Source organism: Pyrus communis, chromosome 2 (assembly GCF_041283825.1).
Source record: "Pyrus communis isolate YQ-2024b chromosome 2, ASM4128382v1, whole genome shotgun sequence".
Classification (NCBI taxonomy): Eukaryota; Viridiplantae; Streptophyta; class Magnoliopsida; order Rosales; family Rosaceae; genus Pyrus; species Pyrus communis.
Genome location: NC_142566.1, coordinates 7,711,155 through 7,731,925, shown reverse-complemented (window position 1 = coordinate 7,731,925; position 20,771 = coordinate 7,711,155). Strand labels below are relative to the sequence as shown.

The following is a 20,771-nucleotide window of genomic DNA, read 5'->3' as shown; positions in this document are numbered from 1 at the left end:
TTAGGCTATTTGAACTAAAATCTCATCGAGGGGGCGGGCGTGTTTCGTCGTCTCGTCTACCGTCTCTCTTTTTCTCATCATCTTTCTCTTGTGTTGGGTGTCATTTTGTTTTCGCTAACGTCGTCATCATCGTTGCAGCGCTTCGTCCGACATCATCTTCGTCTTTTCCAGCAACCTCAAGACCTCGTGTTCTCCAACGATCCTAAGTTCAAAAGCCCAATAGCGACTGAATCACTGAATTGGCTCAGTGCTTTATATTTGGGGCCAAGTCAGAGATCTAAAAGCGATTCCATCGCCGAGTCGACTTGGGTGGAATGCAATTCTAAATCAGTCAATCATCTGCATCTCTATCCATAACAAACTAGAGAAGATGAGATTGTTGTGCTTTTTAGATTGCGCTCCCTATGCAACATCAAGCAAATTCAATTTGGGCCATTGGTTGAAGTCGAGGGAGGAGGCGACAGGGTGTGGGGAGAGGAAGGGTAGGAAAATGAGGGCGAATTTGAGCCATTGGTTGAAGTCGAGATCAAGGACATGGACGCAGGATGGGGAAGGGAAGAAGGGAGGGACGGACGAACGAGATCAAACTTCTTCCCTCTGTGAGGAAGATGATAGGAAAAAAAATTTATTTTTTATTTTTTACTCTGCCAAACTTTTTTATTTTTTATTTTTTTTTATTTGGCCACGTGATGCCATAGTGACACGTGGATGCACATTCATCGTTCACGTGGGAGCCACGTCATGCTTAAATGGAGGTACCCACGATCAACCTAACAGAAGTATGAACTGAAAAAAGAAAAAAAAAATGTAACTTTAGGTATGAGACTGAGATGAAAAAACTTGATGTATAAAAGTTTGAAAACCATGATACTTCTAGGTAATAAAGTGAGAATTAGTCTAAATAGGACGTTCAAAACTCATTGTCACAAACATAAAGATGGTAAAGGTATGTTTGATTACCTATAATATGAGTGAATTTGATTACATTTGGATTTCTGGTACATTTAGAATATAAACGTACCAAACGTAGGTACGCTTATTTTCAAAAGTACCATAAATTAAAAATACATTTTTTTTATGTAGCAATACATAAAATTAACAAATTAACAAATTTTTTTTATGAAAGTATTAATAACTTTTTTATTGTGTGAAGAGACTAATCAAATATGTGACAGCCCGTTTCGAAAATTTTAAAATGTACGCGTGAAAAGACAATTTTGCCCCTAGTGTGATTTTTACGTTGTGTGGTTGTTTTGAGTTGGTGTGGCTGGTTGTGGACCACACACACTCTCCCATATTTTCCCTCACCCTTTCCCCCCTATCCCTGCACCTATCCCGTGCCATTTCCCTTCCCATTTTCATATCCATGTGTACGGACACACTCCAAAACCCATGTAAACTTCACAGATCGAAGAAACAAAGTACATATCCATGCTCGTGAGGTCCGTAGGAGTTCAACCATACCCATTTCAGGTAAGGATACCTTCGTTTTCACGTCGAACTCGGGATACCCGATTTTTGGCACTGTTCATGCACACATAAATTCTTATGTTTTTGGGAATTTCAAGCTTGTAGGAAGCTTGGTGAGGTCATTAGGAGGCTCTGGGTGGTTCGTTTGAAGGTTTTGGACGTCGGGATCGCGAGGTTCGAGGTTGGCCGGAGTTGGGGGTATTTCCCCAGCGAGATTTCGTGGATTTTAGCACTTGAAAGTGGTATGATTTTGTTCCTCTCGTTGTAAGCTTCAATTTGGTACCAATTTTATGAAATTTGGTTGAAAAACGAAGAAGATATCACGATTTGAATTTTTTCCCGATTTTCCGGCGCCGGAGCCTCGCCGGAGAAGACGACGGAATATTCCGTCAGTTTGGACGGAATATTCCTAACGTCGTTGACGGATTCCGTTAAAGTTAACGGAATATTCCTGACGGCGTTAACTGACGCCGTCAGCGTGCCAGGCACGTGCCTACGCGTGTGGCCGTGCCTTGGCCGGCGTGTGGGGGCGCGTGCGGTGGTGAAAATTTTTTCTAAAAATATGGGGATGTTCCTAAGGTTGAGTAGATCATGTTGGTGTATTCATACACCCTATTTGAGCATTGTATGAGAAGTTATTTCTTAAGATTGGTTATGTGCTTTAATATTAACGTTTTTATAATTATTTCGCATATAGGTGATACCTATCCCGAGGATGAGCGTGGTCACTCGAGGCAGGGGGGTTACGACCCTTCCACATACCAGTGAGTGGGCTTTTGGTTTTCCGTATATACCTATATACTTATACTTTTCCCAGAAATTGATTTAGAACGTTTATTCGTTTATATGCCATGCCTATAGTTGCCGTTGTTTATGCAACGTTAATTGTGTGTGTGTATATATATATATATATATATATATATGCATGTTTGGTGCTGCGGACGCACAGGTAAGTGTCAGGTGAGTTGTGATTTATGTTTACATTCAGTAGTGATTTGAGATACATAGAGAGCTCATAACCTGCACCCCCGGTGTTAGTGCTCCCGCCCAGAGTAGGGTACAGTCCTTCACATGATGTTCACCTCCCGCACCACACGCTCAGCTTGGATCCAAGTTAGGTGCACGGTCATGTCGTACAGACCACTTTAGGTGGTTTTGACTCGTAGGTGACTTGCGATTATTCGCCCAGCCTTCACGTGATCGTAGCACTTTAGCGTATATATATGTTACACCCAGGCCTGTCGTACAGACCACTTTAGGTGGTTTTGACTCGTGTGCAGGTCTAGTTAGTAAGATGGAGATTTGAGCTTTAGATTCAGCCGTACAGGTCATGTTAGATGACTCCGGCTGACACATTATATGACGTTGATGTGACATTACCTGATCACTTGCATTTTTTACTTCGAGGTTTTGGCATAGCATACTCCTGAGCATGACTTATATATATATATATATATATATATATATATGCATGCTATTTTCTGGGAAGTATACAAGTTTTACGGCGAGGGGTTAGAACTTATTTATTAAATGGTTTTCGAAAAGCTTTGTTTTTGCCCACTCACACTTTTGTTTTGCACCCCTCCAGGTTCTAGTTGGCTAGCACGTTTGGTGGCTTCCTTGAGGATTTTCCCGGCATATCTGACAGACCACCACCAGTGTAGGACCACCTTTGGGTGTGCTTTTGTTGTGTCGTTTTCTCCCGGAGTGCATTAGGCTTTTATGCTCTGAACTTAGTGTTCACACTTACGCTTGCACTCGTTCGTTATTACCTTGTGTAAAGCTAGTTTTTATTTATTCGTACTATTTATATTATTATTTTATTAGCTTTCGCACTGTGCACATGGTTACGTCACTTCCACGTGATGGCCAACATGCCCTGATCTCGATCGGGGTGTGTCAAAATATAATAACATGAATTTTTTTTTTTTTTTTTTTTTTTTTTTTTTTTTTTTGTGATAATGAAGAATTAGTTAAATTAATATTTTTATTTGAAAAAAGTCATGGATTTAATATTCCTAGATTGTAGGAAATTAGTTGTTAGATAGCTTAAGTGGATATATATATATATATATATATATTAAATAAATAGAAAAATGATGAGTTGACAACTAATACTTTTACATTGCCGCCCTACTCTCTCATCTTCACCCTCTCTCATCATCATCCGCAAGATCTTGGCGAAGGTCATCGCACCTTCCTTGTAGTGACAATGAATCAATAAGACTTTGTGATTGAACGGGCTAAAGCATTAGAGTGTTCGAAGAATTAGTTTTGGATTTTTGCTAGAGGCTCGGCTAATTTTTTTAGCAGTATATCATTTAGTGTTCAAGAAAATGGTTACCTTGAGTTTATGGAAGCTTCAACTTTGTAATCATAGGGAGTTTGATCTATTTTAATCTTGGTCTAGATGTTCTAATTGAAGATTTGTTTGGGTTTAACGAAAAAATGTGGTGAAAATGTAGGAATATTCCTTCCAATATGCTTTAGTTTGAAAAAAATACAATTATGGAATTTAAACAAAAATATGACAAAAATTCTCTTTTGATTACACAATTTGTTAAAAAAAAAGGGGTAAATGCGTATGTTGTTCTAGTTAAGTAGGTTTGGGTTATGGCTACGGTTACTTGTTTATAAACGTTATGGTTATGGGTATATCTGTTTATTGAATTACCTAAGGGTTAGGCAAGTAATGGCTTGAAGGATTTATGAGTAAATACTCGAGGGTTACTCGTTTACCATAACCCTTGCCCATCCTTACTAAGGAGTAGGAGAAATAAATTAGATCAAACTCATTATTTTGAGATTCAAACTTAAGTCTTACACGTAAAACTAAAAACAAATATCAGCGCAAATTGATTTATTATTGTTATTGTTGTTGTTATTATTATTATTTGTTTGTACCATACTTCACCAATCCCAAAATTACCAAGTACTGGTCAACTTCATACCTTCGGGAATCCACTGAAGGAGTCGTGTTGAGGCTTGGGTGATTTTGGTGTCTATGGAAAACTCTTGACGAGCCTTACATCTTTGTAATACTAGATTTCCCATTTTTCTTATCCATCTTTCCAGTTCGAAGCAGCAAAGTCATGTGGGTTTTTCGACGGTTTTAGCATTTTTCCTGTGACTCCAGCCACCATTTCTGACAAGTGAGGTTCTTTGGAGCAATGTCGGTGAATATGAAATTGCGGACCACATGGTGTTCTTAAGAATGGTTATGCTTGGTTAATCCGCAATTGTGGACCATATCTTGATCGGTTACCTATTGTAGGCTTCAGCCGAACTGTGTCTCTCTATAGCCTTGGAATAATATTTATTACATATATGAAAAAGGAGATTGAAAGCTTTTGTGGCTCAATTTAGGAAGTGATGATTAAATCAAATACTTTACATGATGGTGTTGCCTAAAAGAGAATGGATTCGGATGTGACTCGTTCTACTCGTAACGAAGAGATGCAATGATGAAAAAGATACCAATCTCATTCCTACATGTGATTGTATTATTGATGGTGTATCATTCCTACACAACTTCGGGTTGTATGATGATTGAATGTTATCTTAATAGACATGTGGTGAGATTTGAAATTGAATAACCATTCCTATACGTATAATGAGGTGTATGGTGGTTAAATTATGAATTATGTGGCAATCAAACACTTGTGATTACTCGGATGAGGAAAGCCGAGTGGCGAGTCACAATATGATGAGAATGATGAAATAGTATTGGCGGTGATCATAATGACGGTTGACCCAGTATTCAAAAGAAAATCCTGTGTGGACGTAGCATCGCTTTTACATTTAATCATTTGATGCTATTTATATTCATATATGTCGTATTATTGTCACTCACAGAAGCTTTGCAGCCTATCCCGGTTTTGCTTTGCCCAGTGCGCCATTCTTATTGCGTAGGGTTGTTTTTGCAGAGTAACGGGTAGTGGTTAGAGGAGAAGATTTCAGGTGGTGTTGTTGTGCGGGTAGCGCACTCGAGAATAAGTATTGTCACCCTTTATTGTAAGTTATTTCTGCTGAAGTTCTGATGTATATTGTACGAATAAGTCTCTGTGACTATGTATTTTATATTGTACTGTTAATGTTCTACTGTCACGTGTCGATTTCCAGCATATCTCGAGATTGGGGCGTGACAATCCCACATTGACCTTGAATGGAAACCGGAGACTCTCCTCAACTATAAAAGGAGACCATTCTTCTATAATTAGACCCTAATGTCATAATTGTACTTAAACTTGTCATTAGGACTCACTAATGATTATTATGCTTGAACCTATGCATTGTGTAAACTCTTCACTATTAATGAAAACTTCTCTACTTCGCGGATGTAGTACATCTTGTTTTTGCTTCCCTATCTCTATCTCTTTACATATTATCATCACTAGGTGATTGGAAACTTGACACTTTACGTTGTTCCAAAGTCTCATTGATTTTGTGCATCAACATTTTGTTTTTGAACAAACGATGTTTATCTACACTAAGGGGGAGTGAGGAGGACTTAGCCTCATAATGAGCTAGCAATAATGGGGTTCAAATTCGCCTTTGGTGAGAATCAAACCTTAAACCTCTCACTTATAAGTAAAAAAGAATATCACTAGACCGTAGTTGCAATTTGTAATTTTGAACACACAGTTGCATATTTAATTAAATGTTTTTGTTAAATAGAATTCCCTAGTTGTAATCATTAAAAAAGAAAAGAAAAAAAGAATTGTATTGAATACGCGGATCCAGGCTTTTCTTTTTTCTTCGCAGTTCGCGGGTACGGAAGGATCTTACACGCCATCTCTCTCCATTAATCCAATTTCAGAGTCTCCATTCATCCCCAATCCAAACCCAGTTTACATCTCTCTCTCTCTCTCTCTCTCTCTCAGCAATCACAGAAATCCATAACTTCAACTTCATTCCCATCCTACCCCTGCGCTTTTATCCAAATTCCAGTTTGACCCACCACCATGTATAACATGCTGGTGAACTGCGCCCACTGCCGCACCCCTCTCCAGATTCCCCCCGGCGCAGAGTCCATCCGCTGCGCCATCTGCCAGGGTGTCACTCTAATCGCCGACCCACGCGGCCTCCCTCAGCCTCCAGCCTCCCACGCGCCTCCACCTCCCGCTCCATATTCTCACGCGCCTCCACCTCCCGCTCCATACTCTCACGCGCCTCCTGGCCCTCCCCCCAACGCGCACGGGCGGAAGAAGGCCGTGATCTGCGGGATCTCGTATAAGTACTCGAGGCATGAGCTCAAGGGTTGCATCAATGATGCCAAGTGCATGCGGTATCTCCTCATCAACAAGTTCCAGTTTCCAGAAGATTGCATTGTCATGCTCACTGGTACACACACACACACATATATATATTTAATTTGAATTTTGCATAACCTAACGTGTATATAATTGTGAATATTTGTTCTTGGTGTGCAATTATATGTTCTGTTTTGGTTTCTGGTGATGTGATTTGAATTGGTATGTTTTGAAGAAAGTGAAAAAGACTTTGGAAAGTGAAAAAGGCTTTGGGAAAATAAAGGTTGCGGATTTCGGGTTAGGGTTTGTGAGAGAAAAAGGTTCGGATAAGAAATGCAGCTAGGTGGTAAAAGTTTCGATTAGGAAAGCAGATCATTGTCAATGTGTTTGCCTCATTTTTGTGAGAGGGTTCGGATGAGGAAAACAGCTAAAAACCTTATGAAGTAACGTTTCAAATAGGAAACTGGAAAGTTTAGTGTTCGGAGTCTTTGGACATTTATCTTAGGAGAGAACTGACGATATGAGTGATTTGAAGGTATGGAAATAACCATTGGTGATAAAAAGGAAATAATGACCCAAAATTTTGTGAACTACTAGGTGTTTAATTTGCAATGTGTGCATTATCTTTGGTAATTAATTACCAAGATCCCGTTAGCTAATCATTCTATGCTTCTTAATTTTCTTTTGAGAACATTAGATAACATTACTTATCAAGAAAACAATAAATTCTCTGGTAATGTTGGATTAAACTGAGCATCTTCCAACTTCCCTAGGTGAATAGTCAGTTTCAATGATTAGATCAACCCAAGGCATGTTGTATGTTAACTTAGGCGACAAATCAGGGCTCTTATTCTATATTACACTTTTGGATGTTCGGTTGACTCTCATACTTGGCTTTTACAGTCCATAGGAACCTTAAGAGTGGTAGATATGTACAGACTGTGTTAGTACTTGCAGGATGTTTAGTTTATATCAGAACTTGCAGGATAATATTACACCTCTTGGATTGTTGTCATTAACAGTTAAAAGCACTAAAATCAATCAAATGTGATTTTTTTTTTTTGGTAGCTTTACTCTGATCGTAATCCGTGGTTTTTTTTCTTGATAACCTTTTCCCTCTTCATATCAAAGTTCCTTCCCTTTTCCGAGTTAACCAATGACAAAGCAATTGTTTATGTTGGGATTGGACTGCTAGCAGTTTCAAAGAATTAGTTGTATTGCAATTCCCTTTTCCAACGTGCTAACATTCAAGTACAGAGTCATTTGCAGTTTTTTTTCGATGTACAAATTCACTCTCTGAACCCTTTGGCGAATCATATCTCAGTTTCTTGTTTTTAGTAACATGTGTACTGTTAATTTATACTCATGTTCTGAACTGCAGAAGAAGAAACTCACCCCTCCAAGATTCCAAACAAATATAACATTAGAATGGCATTATATTGGCTTGTACAAGGCTGTCAAGCAGGCGACTCCCTCTTTTTTCATTACTCTGGCCATGGTTCACGGCAGAGGAATTATAATGGCGATGAAGTTGATGGATATGATGAAACCCTTTGTCCCCTTGACTTTGAAACTCAGGGTATGATTGTTGATGATGAGATAAATGCAGCAATTGTAAGACCCATTCCACCCGGGGCTAAGCTTCATGCAATAATAGATGCTTGTCATAGTGGCACTGTACTGGATTTGCCATTCCTTTGCAGAATGGACAGGTTAGTTTCCAGTAAATTTAGTAATGATCTGTAGATTGACATTTGTCTGACATGCATGCTTATCATCTTATTAGTAACTGGAACCATACGAAAAATCAACAAATATCATTTCTGAACATTGTACTTTCGGTGAGATGGACTTCCAGCTAGTAATCATAGCGGACCTGTCAGGAAAATGGCCATTTCAGAGGGGAGAGACTTAAGGCATTTGCCATGAGCCCCTTTTGAGCAAAAGATTTCACACTATAAATTTTTATAGGTCCATTTTAAAGGAAATGGCGGCCCAATAAAGTCCTTCAAAATTCTTTTTTCTTCAAGTTCTATAGTTTTAGTCCAATGGTTTTGACCAGTTTTCATATGGTCAAGGCGGGATTTTCACTATGGTTCTATAATCTGAACTTATACATGTATGATCTTTAACGTTCAATTACATGTGATGTTTATGAGTATTGTCACCATTGTCGAATTCTATTGTGTTCTGACCCTGATTTCCACTGTGCTTCAAGTTTGAATTTTTTTTCTCTTACCGATAAGTATCATGAGTCTGCCTGCTCAATTGCCCCTCATCTAAGATAGGATTTCTTGTGATAAACAAATTTCACTTCTTGGTTTAGGAGTGGACGATATGTATGGGAGGATCATCGCCCTCGATCAGGCATGTGGAAAGGATCAGGCGGTGGAGAAGTCATTTCCTTCAGTGGTTGTGATGATGATCAAACGTCTGCTGACACAGCAGTAAGTTTGGGGGAAGAACTCTAGTTTAAACTCCTATTAGAACATTATCTGATATGATGCTTTATGGGAACAGGCTCTATCAAAGATCACATCAACAGGTGCCATGACTTTCTGCTTCATCCAAGCAATCGAGCGTGGACAAGCGGGCACCTATGGAAGCATACTCAATTCTATGCGCTCTACCATTCGGAGTACAGGTACGGGTGGTGGTGGTGGTGGCAGTTTAACATCTCTTCTTGGTGGTGGTGGTGGTGGTGGTGGCAGTTTAACATCTCTTCTTGGTGGTGGTGGTGGTGGTGCTGTGACATCCCTAGTCAGCATGCTTGTGACAGGAGGCAGTGATACTGGCGGGCTAAAACAGGTATTGTTTTGCACAACATTTACTAGTTTTTGAAGTTAAAATGCTGATCTATAGTCATACGAAAGCCCACAAGGCAAGTTCCATATGCATGTTACTTAAAGAGAATTTCCTGCGACTGATGTGTTGCTCTGTTTTACTTTGTCGCAGGAACCGCAATTAACTGCCTGTGAGCCATTTGATGTGTATGCAAAACCCTTCTCCCTATGATTCTTTTCTGTCTACATGCAGCTTACCATGTATATTTATATTGCGAAAAGAAAAGGTATTTTAGGTTTGGATTCTGGGTGATACAAATCCTTGGATGAGTAATAAATAGATGAACACTTTTGTTTATTGTTGTGGTGAAACAATGGAAGTGTGAATTATGAATTTGTGTGCGTGTACTTGTTACGGTTCTCGTTTTAACAGGTTAGTAAAATCTTGTATTGTGTTTTTGGTTGATTACTTGAGGGCTTTGTTTTGCGTTAGGTTGTAGAAACAGTTATTCTACCAGAATTTTGGTTTCTTGAAGAAAAAGTAAAGAAGCTTAGAGTTACTGTGTTTTGCGATGGCTTTTCGACATTTTTGTTTATTAAGGTTTTGCAGTTCTCTTGGGAGCCTAAAACAGTTAAGATTCAAAATGAAAGAAATTATTGAAATTTCTATCCAATTGGTGGTTTGGTCTTTAATTTAAAAATTCATGAGCATTGATCACGAACGTGTTACAATGTGGAGGGAGTCCTTTTAGATTACACTGTTATTAGTCGTTAGAACTTGTGTCCCTTAATTGCTTCTTAAATCTTTTTATTTTGGACGGAAGTTGGAAGGTAACGAAGATTGTTGTGCATCAAAGCTCCAACTGGGTCAAGTACAGAGACTAATACTGCAATTTTCTCTTTTCGTAACGAGACGGAAAATAAATTGAACAATAAACAGTTTCTGCATATCATATGAAAATGGAACCAAGCATTGTCATCATATTTTCTTCCGGAATGAAAGCCGCAACGTAAGAGTAAGAGGATCCTTCAGGCAATTGAACATTATCAAGGAACCATAAAAGCCCCTTGGTCTCGCTTTGCACGGAATCGAAAACTGAACACGTGTTCACGCGTTGTATGGAATAAAAAACTGAACCTATTTTAATCCTAAACTCAGTCAATCGACTTTAAACTTAGTCGATCAACTTTATTGGACAGAATGGAAACCTATGCCAATAAGCTTTACTGAGCAGAACAAACTATCAACTTTATTGGAAAGAATCAAAACCTATTTATCGAACAGAATTGAAACCTGGACATATTCTATCAGCTTTTTCACAGCTTACAGAAACCGACGGAAGAAATCGATCGAGCTTTCGGATCTACAAAGTAGTCATGATTGCAAGGAAAAACACACTAATTACTAATTAGGATCACAAAGATACCCAGAAAGAGCAATTAAAAGGGGGCTAGAAAATTTGATGCTCAATTGAACCGTTCATAACTGCAGTAAATGTTGTTCAGAAATAACATTAAAACATGGAGAATGATTACCCCCCATCCATCCCATCCCATCCCCTCCCCTCCCCTCCCCTCCCCATCCCATTAGATAAATTCCTTCTAACACGATTACAACGAGCATCCCTAATCTCTAAATAAATTTCTCTAGTAACCTTGATTTGAGAGGATCTGGGGGCCGAAAAGTCTCCAACTGTAAGTTGGAGGTCTTACGGATCTCGTTCAAACCGCTATCTCCTTTCTCTGACATGATAATCTCCAATACGTTCCCAAGAATGTTGCCTGCAAACCCGACTTCCAGAAGATGCCCTGGCTTCTCTCCACCTTCACGTAATAATTGGCCAATCTGATTCAGGGAAACGACATTTTCTAAAATGACTTTGGCAAAGATAAGGCCAAGAAACTCTGGTGCTCTCGGAGCATCATTCACGGCATCCTCTAAGGTTGACAGAACAGTTTCAAACCTGGGCAGATATAACGTAAGAAATTAAATAATAGAAAAATGCACAACACCGAGAAGACAAGCAATGTCAATAACCAAATGCAGACGTAAACTTTCCCTACCCTTCGATGAGCTGAGATTGACTCAATGTTCCATCATGGGTCTTTGTAAGCTTGACTAGAAGCTTTGCCAAGAGATCTCTTTCTGCATCCTTCCTCTCAAAAGAGTCTGTGACCCAAAGAGAGATCATTGACGGATGGAAGCTTGGTGAGTTCAATTCTTTAATGCATAAAGCAACCTCTTTCTCATCTCGAGCACTGAAAATATGAAGGAAACAAAATTAAGGAAGAGCATATGAAAAATCTTAACAAGAGTTATCAGATAACATATCAGAAGTTCTATAATACATCCCACCCATCAAAAGACAATGCTACAGTTATAATTGTCAACATAAACCATATATTAGGTGCGTGAAAAGAATAAAAACACTGCAGACCTATTCCAAAATGGATCCATACTTCTAGAACAATTCTGCTTGCTTTTCCGAAAGTATATAATTAAAATAGACAAACCACATATATGTACAACATCATCTAAGACGAGTTCTTGGAAAGCCAAGGGTTCAACATCAACAATATATATTAAATCCTTAATGTCAAAGATTGCGAGCATCCACCATACAGAGGTCTGACTCTGACATCAAGTGGATGCATCAGGGCAAGAATGAGTTGTTTTAATATGGTAAGGAGAAAGAGGGGGAAAAAAAGGAGACTGGTCACGATCAAACTAAACACATTTAGACATCACATTACTTGTCATTGCACTCACTGCATTCAAGTTTCCAAAGTAGCAGTTCAAATGCTGTACTACAACTCCATGCAAAACAACTTCCCAAGGTTTCTCAATATCCATGAATGCACAACAATAATTTCGGCAAAAAATTAAGAGGGCAGATAACACTAAAAAAATAAGACATACATGAAAATTGATAAAAAGATTTTCATCTTCAAAACCATAAAACCCTGTTACATGCTAAAACAATCCGAACTTATTTATTTCTACATCAGTGTAACTTATGCACAGAAACCCTACAGTATATTTTTCAATAGATGTGAAAAAACATAAACATTTAAACAATTTCAAGCATGCGGTTTAACTAAGACAGCAACTAAAACAACTGGCCAACTGCACATGAAGTGAATTTTTCCAACTGAGATCTAACAATTAAAGATGAGTTGGTTACCAGAGGAACATTAGAATAGATAGAAATCACTGTCTTTGGCCTACATTCTTTTATTTTCTTTTCTAACACAAATATTTGAACTTAGGACCTCTGCCCACACCTCACTCATCCCATGCCACTTGAGCTTGGTTCATGGACCCCATATTCTGACACCAGCTACATTTCTGAGACTCCGAACAAATTGTCTTTACCACTTTATAACATAGTATACAAGTAATCTCACAACAAAATCCATCACAACTAACTCAACTCCTTCACTTTTGTTGTTGTTTTTTTTTTTTTTTCCTTTTCCCTGCATCACCTGTGGGGTCCATTCAATGCCAGAGAAACAATCCCAATTCTACTTATGCAACTTGAAGTTGACCAAAATAATTGGAAGATGACCAACCATTGCTCCTAAATCCTATCCATTCCCCAGGCACAGAACCATGCCCCATTTTCCTTTCAAGAATTGAATACACTCACATTAAGCAAATTAGGCAGACTTTTTTCAAGCTGAGAACTATCACATCTGAAAGATGCATTGAACTAAGAAAAAAAAAAGAAATTAGAACAGTCTAAAGCATGCATGAGACAATTTCTATTTCTTAACCTAAAAAAACAAGTACTGAGAAAGGACTGCTTTCTCAAAAATAAGAATATACCTGTAAAATTCTTTAATTGCTGCCAAAGACTTATCTCTAAGACGGTCTTCAGTCAACACATTTTCTGATGGAACATTTTGTGTTGAAACTGCTCCATGTGCACGTGTGGGTGGTGAAGTTGGAAGAGTTTTATCAAAACTACGATCTGAACTCCTAGGGTCCCTACCACCAAAATTTAAATCACGCTCTGGTGCACTTGACTGATCATAAGCAGCTGGACCTGAAAATCTATCTGGCATATATCTTGGCACAAGATCCTCCCTTTCATTGTATGTTGTCCGCTCTGAAAGAGAACTGAAACCATTCAAACCAGCAGTCATCCTCCTAGAGTCTCCAGCAGTGGGAGGCATCTCAGCCAAAGGAGCAGTTGACATTGATGGTGGTCCTCTGATGGACATTCCTTTGGCAAGACCACCCTGGGGACCCAAAGTAATAGAATCATCACCGATGGGTCTTTGAGTCAAAGGAACTGACAAGGTCCTACTCTCATAAGAATGTCTTTCATCTGTGCGGACATCCTGACTACCATAACCACGAGCCTGAGCAGGCATCCCACGGAAACCACCCATATGGGCATTAGGTGAAGATAACATAGTCGATCCTCTTGGACTGAATTCCATAGGAGGCCCCCTTCTAGCTGATGGGTTGATTCCAGGACCACGGGCCAGCCTACTAGACTGTGCCTGCCGTTCTTGTGCAGCATCTCTGTGCACTTCCTCAATCTTTTTTGGTCCTTCAACTTTCCTCCTCTGCTGCCATTTATTCTTTCTCAAATCAATTGCGTCCTTCAACATGAACCTAACTCTAGAAGATAATTTCATGTTATTCGATAAGCTTTTCATTCTTTCAAAATATGCATCCATGTGCTCCTTGGCCTTCGGATGATCAATCATCTCCCCAATTGTGCTCATTAGTTTGCACAAAGCTTCAATATCTTCCTCATCCGGAGTCTGTTGCTGACCTAACAACTTTTGAATGCATGCGTGCATTATTCTCTCGGTCAACATTTTCTTTTTGTAAAGCTCCCCAATTAATCTAATATTACCCAACATTCGTCTTCGCGCTTTAATTCTTTTCTCCTCTCTTTCTTCTTCAGACTGTTTCACCTGACCCTCCTCATCAGCCTTATTGGCCTCCTCTTGCTCTCTTTCTCCCCTCTCAAATTCCTCCTGGCACTTGTTCAAAAGCAATCTCTTAAAAGTAATCTTTTCATTATCTTCACTGAAATCAGGTAACTCTCTGGCAAGATAAAAACAGAAGTTTGCATACATCTCACAGAAAGTAGGCTCCATAAGAGCCTTGTCAAAGATCTGTGAAATGACACCAGTTAGAGTCGTTGTATTATCTATATTGACAGCTTTTACTTGCTCGAAAAGTTTTTCAAAATTTTGTGGAGTTAACTTGTTTAGTATAGCCTTTAACTGCCTTTGCTTGGCCTGCTCTTCATCACTCACTTTACCCACCTCATACTTCCTGTCAGCTTTGTGCATCACCTGTAATGGAGTATGAGGAGATGGCATCAAGCCCTTTGGTTGAAAATTCGTAGCTCTCTGCCACCTGTCAGCATCAGAATTATTTCTTTGCATCCCTCCCTGATGGCCAACAGAGTGGGCAGGCCCAGGGAGGATCCCTCTAACATGCTGCTGACCTGGTGCCGGTGCACGTGGATTCCTCAATACACCAAAATTTGGTCCTTGGGCAGTTCGGACAGCAGCTCCCTTATTCCATCTATCATCATCCATCAATCCACTCCCACGACGGTCAAGTCTTGCAGCCCCTCCTTGCCTGTCAATAATTCTTCCCGGACTATGGAGTGAATCATAAGGAGCAGTATTCACATTAGCATTAAAGATCTCTGCTATCTCAGATGTAATTTCAAAACCTTTTGGAAGCTCAGTAAATTGCACAGAAAACTTCAAAAGGAAATCTCTGGAATATTTATTCGGCCCATGTTCATGTCCATCTTTGTCAGAATCCTCCACTCCATGGACCTGCTCTACAGTATCTGAGGTTTCCATTTTTGGGGTAGAGATGTCAGCAGCATCTTCCCAATCCTCAGGCTCAACTTTAACAGGTGCATCTCTCTCCCTCCCTAAAACATGTTGCTGAGGAGCATCAATAGCTACCTGCTTTGAAATTAAACTGGTCATAGTACTTTCGGTGTCTTCAATACCCTTCTTTTCTTCAGGGTTCTTGTATGCCCCATAAAGATCAGAGGTCACGCCAGCAGCATCTGCCTTTGACAGAACTTCTTTTCTTTTCTTCTTCCCCTTTGCTATAGTACTCTTAGTTCTACTCAGTTCATGTTTGTCCCTGAAGCCTGGCACCGTAAGAGAATCGCCACCACTACCAATATTCTCAATATTTCCCCCACCACCACCAAAATTCTCCTCACATGTACCTTCAGTTTTTGAAGTTCTGCCCGAAAGTTCGGTAGTTTGAACAGAAGCAGAATGCTGCTCTAATTTGCTAGGTTTTGAAAAAGAAACTTCATTGCCACCCATTCCATCACTTCTGCTTAAAGAGGCATCCATTCCGTCAGATTCTGCATGGAGACTTTCATATTGGCCCTGCCCTCCTTGTGCAGGGTCTGAGGTTGCAACTGTACTTTCTTTAGCTGTTGCCTTCACAACAGAATGCTCCGCAGGTACTTTAGCAGATTCCAGAGGTCCTACGGAAATAGAATCCGCAGAAATACCATGACCTTTAGTATCCTGTTTGTAATTTCCAGACAGACTTTGTTCTGCCTGTTTTTCTGCTCCCGTCAAGTCAAGTTGTCCTTGTTCATCTGGTTGTAAAGAATTGTCTAGTTGACTATGTTGAACAGAATCTGAAGTACCAACAATCATCCCAGGACCAGATATTTCAGAGGTGATGGGAATAGTGCCTTCCCCAATAGCTTCAGTCTTTGATTCAGAACGATCAGTAGGAGCACTAACATCTGACAGTGGTTCCTTCGCTGACTGTGACACAGATGCACTGCTTACTGGAGCAAGAGTTGTATTAGCTTCTACAGTTCCAGAAATATCACTACTAGAAGGTATACCATGTTCTGCAGACTGAGACGGAACACTTGATGTGGAGCTAGACTGCCCAACAACCTGTCATCAAGGGTGTAAAATGATGACACAAATTTAAAAGCTACCACTAAAGAGAAGAAAATGGAAGGTTATCTGAAAGTACTGAAAATAAGTACCTGAAGCTGTGGTTGAACATTTCCTTTCTTCCCTGTTTTCTTTTGCTGATCTTTAATTGAGTTGGACCGACTAAGAGTTTCCTTTCTTCTGGGTTCAGTGGTGGTCACAACTGGTACAGACTCCTCAGTTGGAGCAACTGAAGAAGAGGACAAAGGATTTGAAACCTGTTTTTCAACTGAAGCAGTAGCAAGTCCACTTGCAGATACTTTTTCCATCACTGTCAATGATTTGAGGGTGTTTTGGTCACCTGCAGATTGGATAACTTCTCCCGATTGTCTCAAAGGCTTCAATAATTCACCTTTTTCAACAGCAGTCGAGCTGTTTGGCAATGGGTCGACAGCCTTCTCTCCAACAGTTCCAGCAGGAGGTTTAACTACAACAGGAATAGTTGTTGATGGAACAGAGGCACTTATATTATGTACATCACGTACGTGTTCCTGGTTAGGTGGATCCACCACATTGTGCACAAGGGACCCGGACTTGCTTACAGGCAAGGTATTATGAGATGATGGATTAATGAAAGGTACAGGTTGGGAACCCTGGCTCACTGGATAGCCGAACCTCGATGCTTGTGAATTGGGTGGCATATGACTACTAGTTAAGGGATGAGAACTTGGAGCCGGATAATATAGGGAACTGGGATTGTAAGAATTGGCATAATAGTTGGTAGTATGAGGAGGTGCAAATGATGGTATAGGCTGGGATTGAGGAGGAATATTAGGGTGAGTCCTGGGGGCTGATGGCCCACTATCCGAATATGAATCTGTCCGTTTATCAAGCCTCAACTCTTCATGTGTATCTGGATGTGTAATCTTGACAGGAGTTTTACGAGGGCCGCCAAACTTTGCACCCTGTTGTTGGGGGTATTGTGACGCCATGCTGATCCCCAAGTTGCCTATCTGAGGACCCATTTGGGAGGTAAAAGTCAGGTTTGGTCCCTGATGTATAATTCCCTGGGGCTGCATTGGATGGGGCTGGTGACCTGGAACAAACACTGGCTGCTGTACTTGACTACTACCAATTGGTAATTGCATAGGCATTGGCATTTGAAGTGAACTGGCAATCATACTCTGAGATTGGATCTGCTGGTTGGGGCCACCAAATTGCACCGGAACCTGTGGCTGATGAAATGGCATTGACATGGACATCCCCGGCATTGGATGAGAAGAAGGTTTCTGAGTTTGACTAGTAGGGGGTGCATGTGAGACTTGCTCATCCTTTTTAACCTTGGGTACCATATGAACCTCAGTAGCATTAGGTTGATCAATGGAAGCTGAATCTTTCCTTGGTAACTGCTGCTTAGGAACAGTAGGGACTGGCACTGAAGGCACAGCTCTAAAAGAATCATAGCGCACCTACATGCTCAAACATGACACAATGATTTCACAACTAATAAACAAAAGTGAAAAGTGTAATCAGCCATAAAAACTGCCCAAGGATGCGGAATTACTCATTGAAATTAAATAACATTTAAATACAAATACAAAGAATACTATTTCATTATATTAGCAAAGAGGACATATAGGAAGAAATGTACCGTACAGATATTCTGTCAAAGACTATCATGTGCAGTTGAACCCATCAGACTATTCATTGAAAAATAAGCAGGAAGATGAGAGAAAAGGAAAACATGCTAACCTGATCACGTTTCTGCTCATCCAAATTTGGGGGAGCTGAGCTGGTTCGAGCAGGAATCTACAAGGAACACAACCTTTCCGCTTTTAAAAACATGCTATAAATTTGTTCATCACATAGAAATACAATAAATTTCAGAATTTACATCAAGTGTTCGCAAGCAATAGCATATAACAATACCTGCATCCCATTCATGAAACCAGGGCTTATAGACCCAAATTGAAAGGCAAAGCCCTTGGTCGCATCTCCTGGGGCTAAAACCAACAGAAAAAGTTAAAACCTGAATACTTGCATTTATCAATATATCATAAATCAGCACGTTAAAATCATTATTAAATTGCCTATTTGGGAGAACACTGCCAAGAAAATCTAGCATTGACATCATAATATTGCTATATAACACTGAAAATATGCCGATATTCCCCAACAGCGAGTACAACAAAATCCATGGTCCAGTGTGTGAACTTACGCTTCGCTGGTGTAGTGGGTGTTCTTGTGTCAGATGCCACAGAGGCAGATTGAGAAGTTGGAGCCTTTGGAACAGTTCGGGAGCTTCTCTGAGGAGCTGATGCTTCAGCTGTCCGGGGAGCTGTGCTTGCAATGGGTGCATCAGAACCTCCTACATTAAATCAATCGCAGGAAAACATTGCAAAGAAATGAAAATCAAACAAAATGGGCAAAACAGATTGTAAAAAAGAACCCATTTATCTCATACGCCTATACTCCTTCAACTAACCATAAAACTCTACAAAACAATCACGATAATATCACATAAATTTTTAGACTGAAAGAGAACTGAAATTTTGAAATCTGTACCATGCAATTGGGGCTGTACATGGGCTCCATTTTGTACACCACCACGTTGTGCAGAAGCACTACCGAAATCCTGAGGACTTATGTAACCACTTGCCCTGGATTGCCCTCCTTGTGCATTGTTATTATTCTTCTTAAAACTGAATATTTAAAATAAAAATCATCAAACCCTAATTTCCAGCATCTCATAAATTCCGAAACGTATAAAAAGAACACAAACGTAAAATCACAATCCAAAGCAATATAATTGCAGAGATTGTTAAAAGTGAAGTATAACTGATCAGAAACAAACCCTACGCAGGGACACAAATGCAAATAAGTAGATACGATACACAATATATATATGTATGTATATATATATATATAAATATATATGCATATATGCATACTTGCGGTTGGAGGAGATGGAAGGGGCGGGCCCACCGGAGGCGGCGGTGCCCTTAGGGTAAGCGGGTGAGTGTCCCCTGTGCTGCTGATTAGAGCCAGCCGATCGCCCTGTTTTCCGGTACTGCGTCTCGTTCTTGTCCGACCTTGATTGATTGAAGGACATATATTCCTACGATTAATTCCCAATTAACTTTTCCTCAAAATTTTCTCTGCAACCAAACACGCAGATCCACAAACGCCAAATCAAATCAACCAAACCTAATTAACCAAAAATCGTACCGTAAAGCGAGTGATTAAGAGAGTGATCGGGGTCTGATTGCAGTACCTGGGGAGTGAGAGTGTGGAGAAAGATAAGGGTTTTATTGAGAAACCATGAGAGAAAAACTTAAACACAGAAAGGAAAAGGGAGAGAGAGAGAGAGAGAGAGAGAGAGAGAGAGACAGTTGTTTTGGTGTTTTTGGTAAGGGAGAGAAGGGGAAGGGGGAGGGGAGAGAGAGCGAGGAGAGAGAGAGAGAGAGAGAGAGAGAGAGAGAGGGTAATTGTTTGTGGTAACAAACTGAACCCGTCAGGCGGTCAAAAGGTAGGTTCTATAGGAGATCGGAAATCAGAAAATCGAATGGGTCTTGTTCGTTTTTGCCCCTCTCTTTTCGTTTATTTTATTTTATTTTAATTACAACTTTTTTTAATTACCGTTCAATTTCCTCTCTTTTTAAATATTTTTACTTTTTACAATTCATTCTCACCATTCAATTTTTCTTTCCTCTCTCCTTCAATATACCCTAGAGACTCACAGAGTACACTGTTCTGTAACCCACCTCACCAAGCAACCTAAAATAATGACAAAAACATAAAAAGATTAGTCGTGCTCCTTTAACTTTCTAGTGTCGCCGCCGCTTAGTCATATAATCTTGTGATATTTTTTTTTATTTATAAGTGAGTTGTTTTAGTTTGTCAATATATTGTAAATATGACTTACAGATTAACATATATAAATGTCACACACACACACACACTACTTGATCAATTTAATGAAAGTTTGACAATCAATTCGGCCAAAAGTTAACCTCATACAATTTTAAGTGAAATGTCTAGTGGTATTCCTCTTCACTTGTAAGTGAGAAATCTTAGATTCGATTATTGCTAAAAGCGAATTTGAACCACATTACTGGTAGCCCATTGTGAGGTTAAGTGCACCCCCTCTCCCTTAGTGTAGATAATATTGTTTGTAGGAAATGTAGTTCGTCAATACCTTATCATTTTTATTGTTCACTTGAATTTTAATTTGGTATCTCTCCAAGTGATTATGTTTTTTTTGTTGTTTCGTGATAGTGTTCAAATAGTGATATCTTTTGATGAAGCTTGTGTGTCTTGATATTTACGTTTGTGTTTCAGATGAACCGTTTTG

At 39.7% G+C, this 20,771-nt stretch overlaps 2 protein-coding genes across 3 annotated transcripts; one reads left to right on the top strand and one right to left on the bottom strand.

The window, feature by feature from the left end:
* Positions 1-6,152: 6,152 nt before the first annotated feature.
* LOC137735536 (metacaspase-1) lies at positions 6,153-9,974 on the top strand. The gene is made up of 5 exons (XM_068474964.2): positions 6,153-6,813; positions 8,104-8,434; positions 9,049-9,169; positions 9,243-9,530; positions 9,678-9,974. Exons 1-5 carry the CDS (start codon positions 6,435-6,437, stop codon positions 9,735-9,737), a joined length of 1,179 nt encoding a protein of 392 aa, XP_068331065.2. The 5' UTR covers positions 6,153-6,434; the 3' UTR covers positions 9,738-9,974.
* A 990-nt stretch (positions 9,975-10,964) lies between these two features.
* Positions 10,965-19,916, bottom strand: LOC148698465 (eukaryotic translation initiation factor 4G-like). Of its 2 annotated transcripts, none has more exons than XM_088683701.1 (10): positions 19,692-19,916; positions 19,369-19,575; positions 18,983-19,119; positions 18,636-18,785; positions 18,347-18,420; positions 18,170-18,226; positions 16,531-17,886; positions 13,335-16,435; positions 11,570-11,764; positions 10,965-11,469 (listed from the first exon to the last, which is right to left on the bottom strand). In XM_088683701.1, the coding sequence occupies exons 2-10, from the start codon at positions 19,527-19,529 to the stop codon at positions 11,139-11,141; spliced, it is 5,562 nt and encodes a 1,853-aa protein (XP_088539827.1). In that variant the 5' UTR covers positions 19,530-19,575; positions 19,692-19,916; the 3' UTR covers positions 10,965-11,138. The 2 variants fall into 2 exon arrangements, with proteins under 2 accessions (XP_088539827.1, XP_088539838.1); XM_088683712.1 differs by having other exon boundaries at positions 19,369-19,535; positions 19,646-19,833.
* Between the last annotated feature and the right edge of the window lie 855 nt (positions 19,917-20,771).

What these genes read in the sequence shown, in the direction of transcription:
- LOC137735536 (XM_068474964.2), top strand. Translation starts at nt 6,435, where the DNA reads ATGTATAACATGCTGGTGAACTGCGCCCACTGCCGCACCCCTCTCCAG. An exon ending in TTGCATTGTCATGCTCACTG is followed by an intron (nt 6,814 to 8,103) that starts GTACACACACAC and finishes TCTGAACTGCAG; the next exon opens with AAGAAGAAACTCACCCCTCC. An exon ending in AAACGTCTGCTGACACAGCA is followed by an intron (nt 9,170 to 9,242) that starts GTAAGTTTGGGG and finishes TTATGGGAACAG; the next exon opens with GCTCTATCAAAGATCACATC.
- LOC148698465 (XM_088683701.1), bottom strand. Translation starts at nt 19,529, where the DNA reads ATGTCCTTCAATCAATCAAGGTCGGACAAGAACGAGACGCAGTACCGG. An exon ending in ACCCACTACACCAGCGAAGC is followed by an intron (nt 18,421 to 18,635) that starts GTAAGTTCACAC and finishes TGTTGGTTTTAG; the next exon opens with CCCCAGGAGATGCGACCAAG. An exon ending in CAATCTCAGCTCATCGAAGG is followed by an intron (nt 11,470 to 11,569) that starts GTAGGGAAAGTT and finishes ATATCTGCCCAG; the next exon opens with GTTTGAAACTGTTCTGTCAA.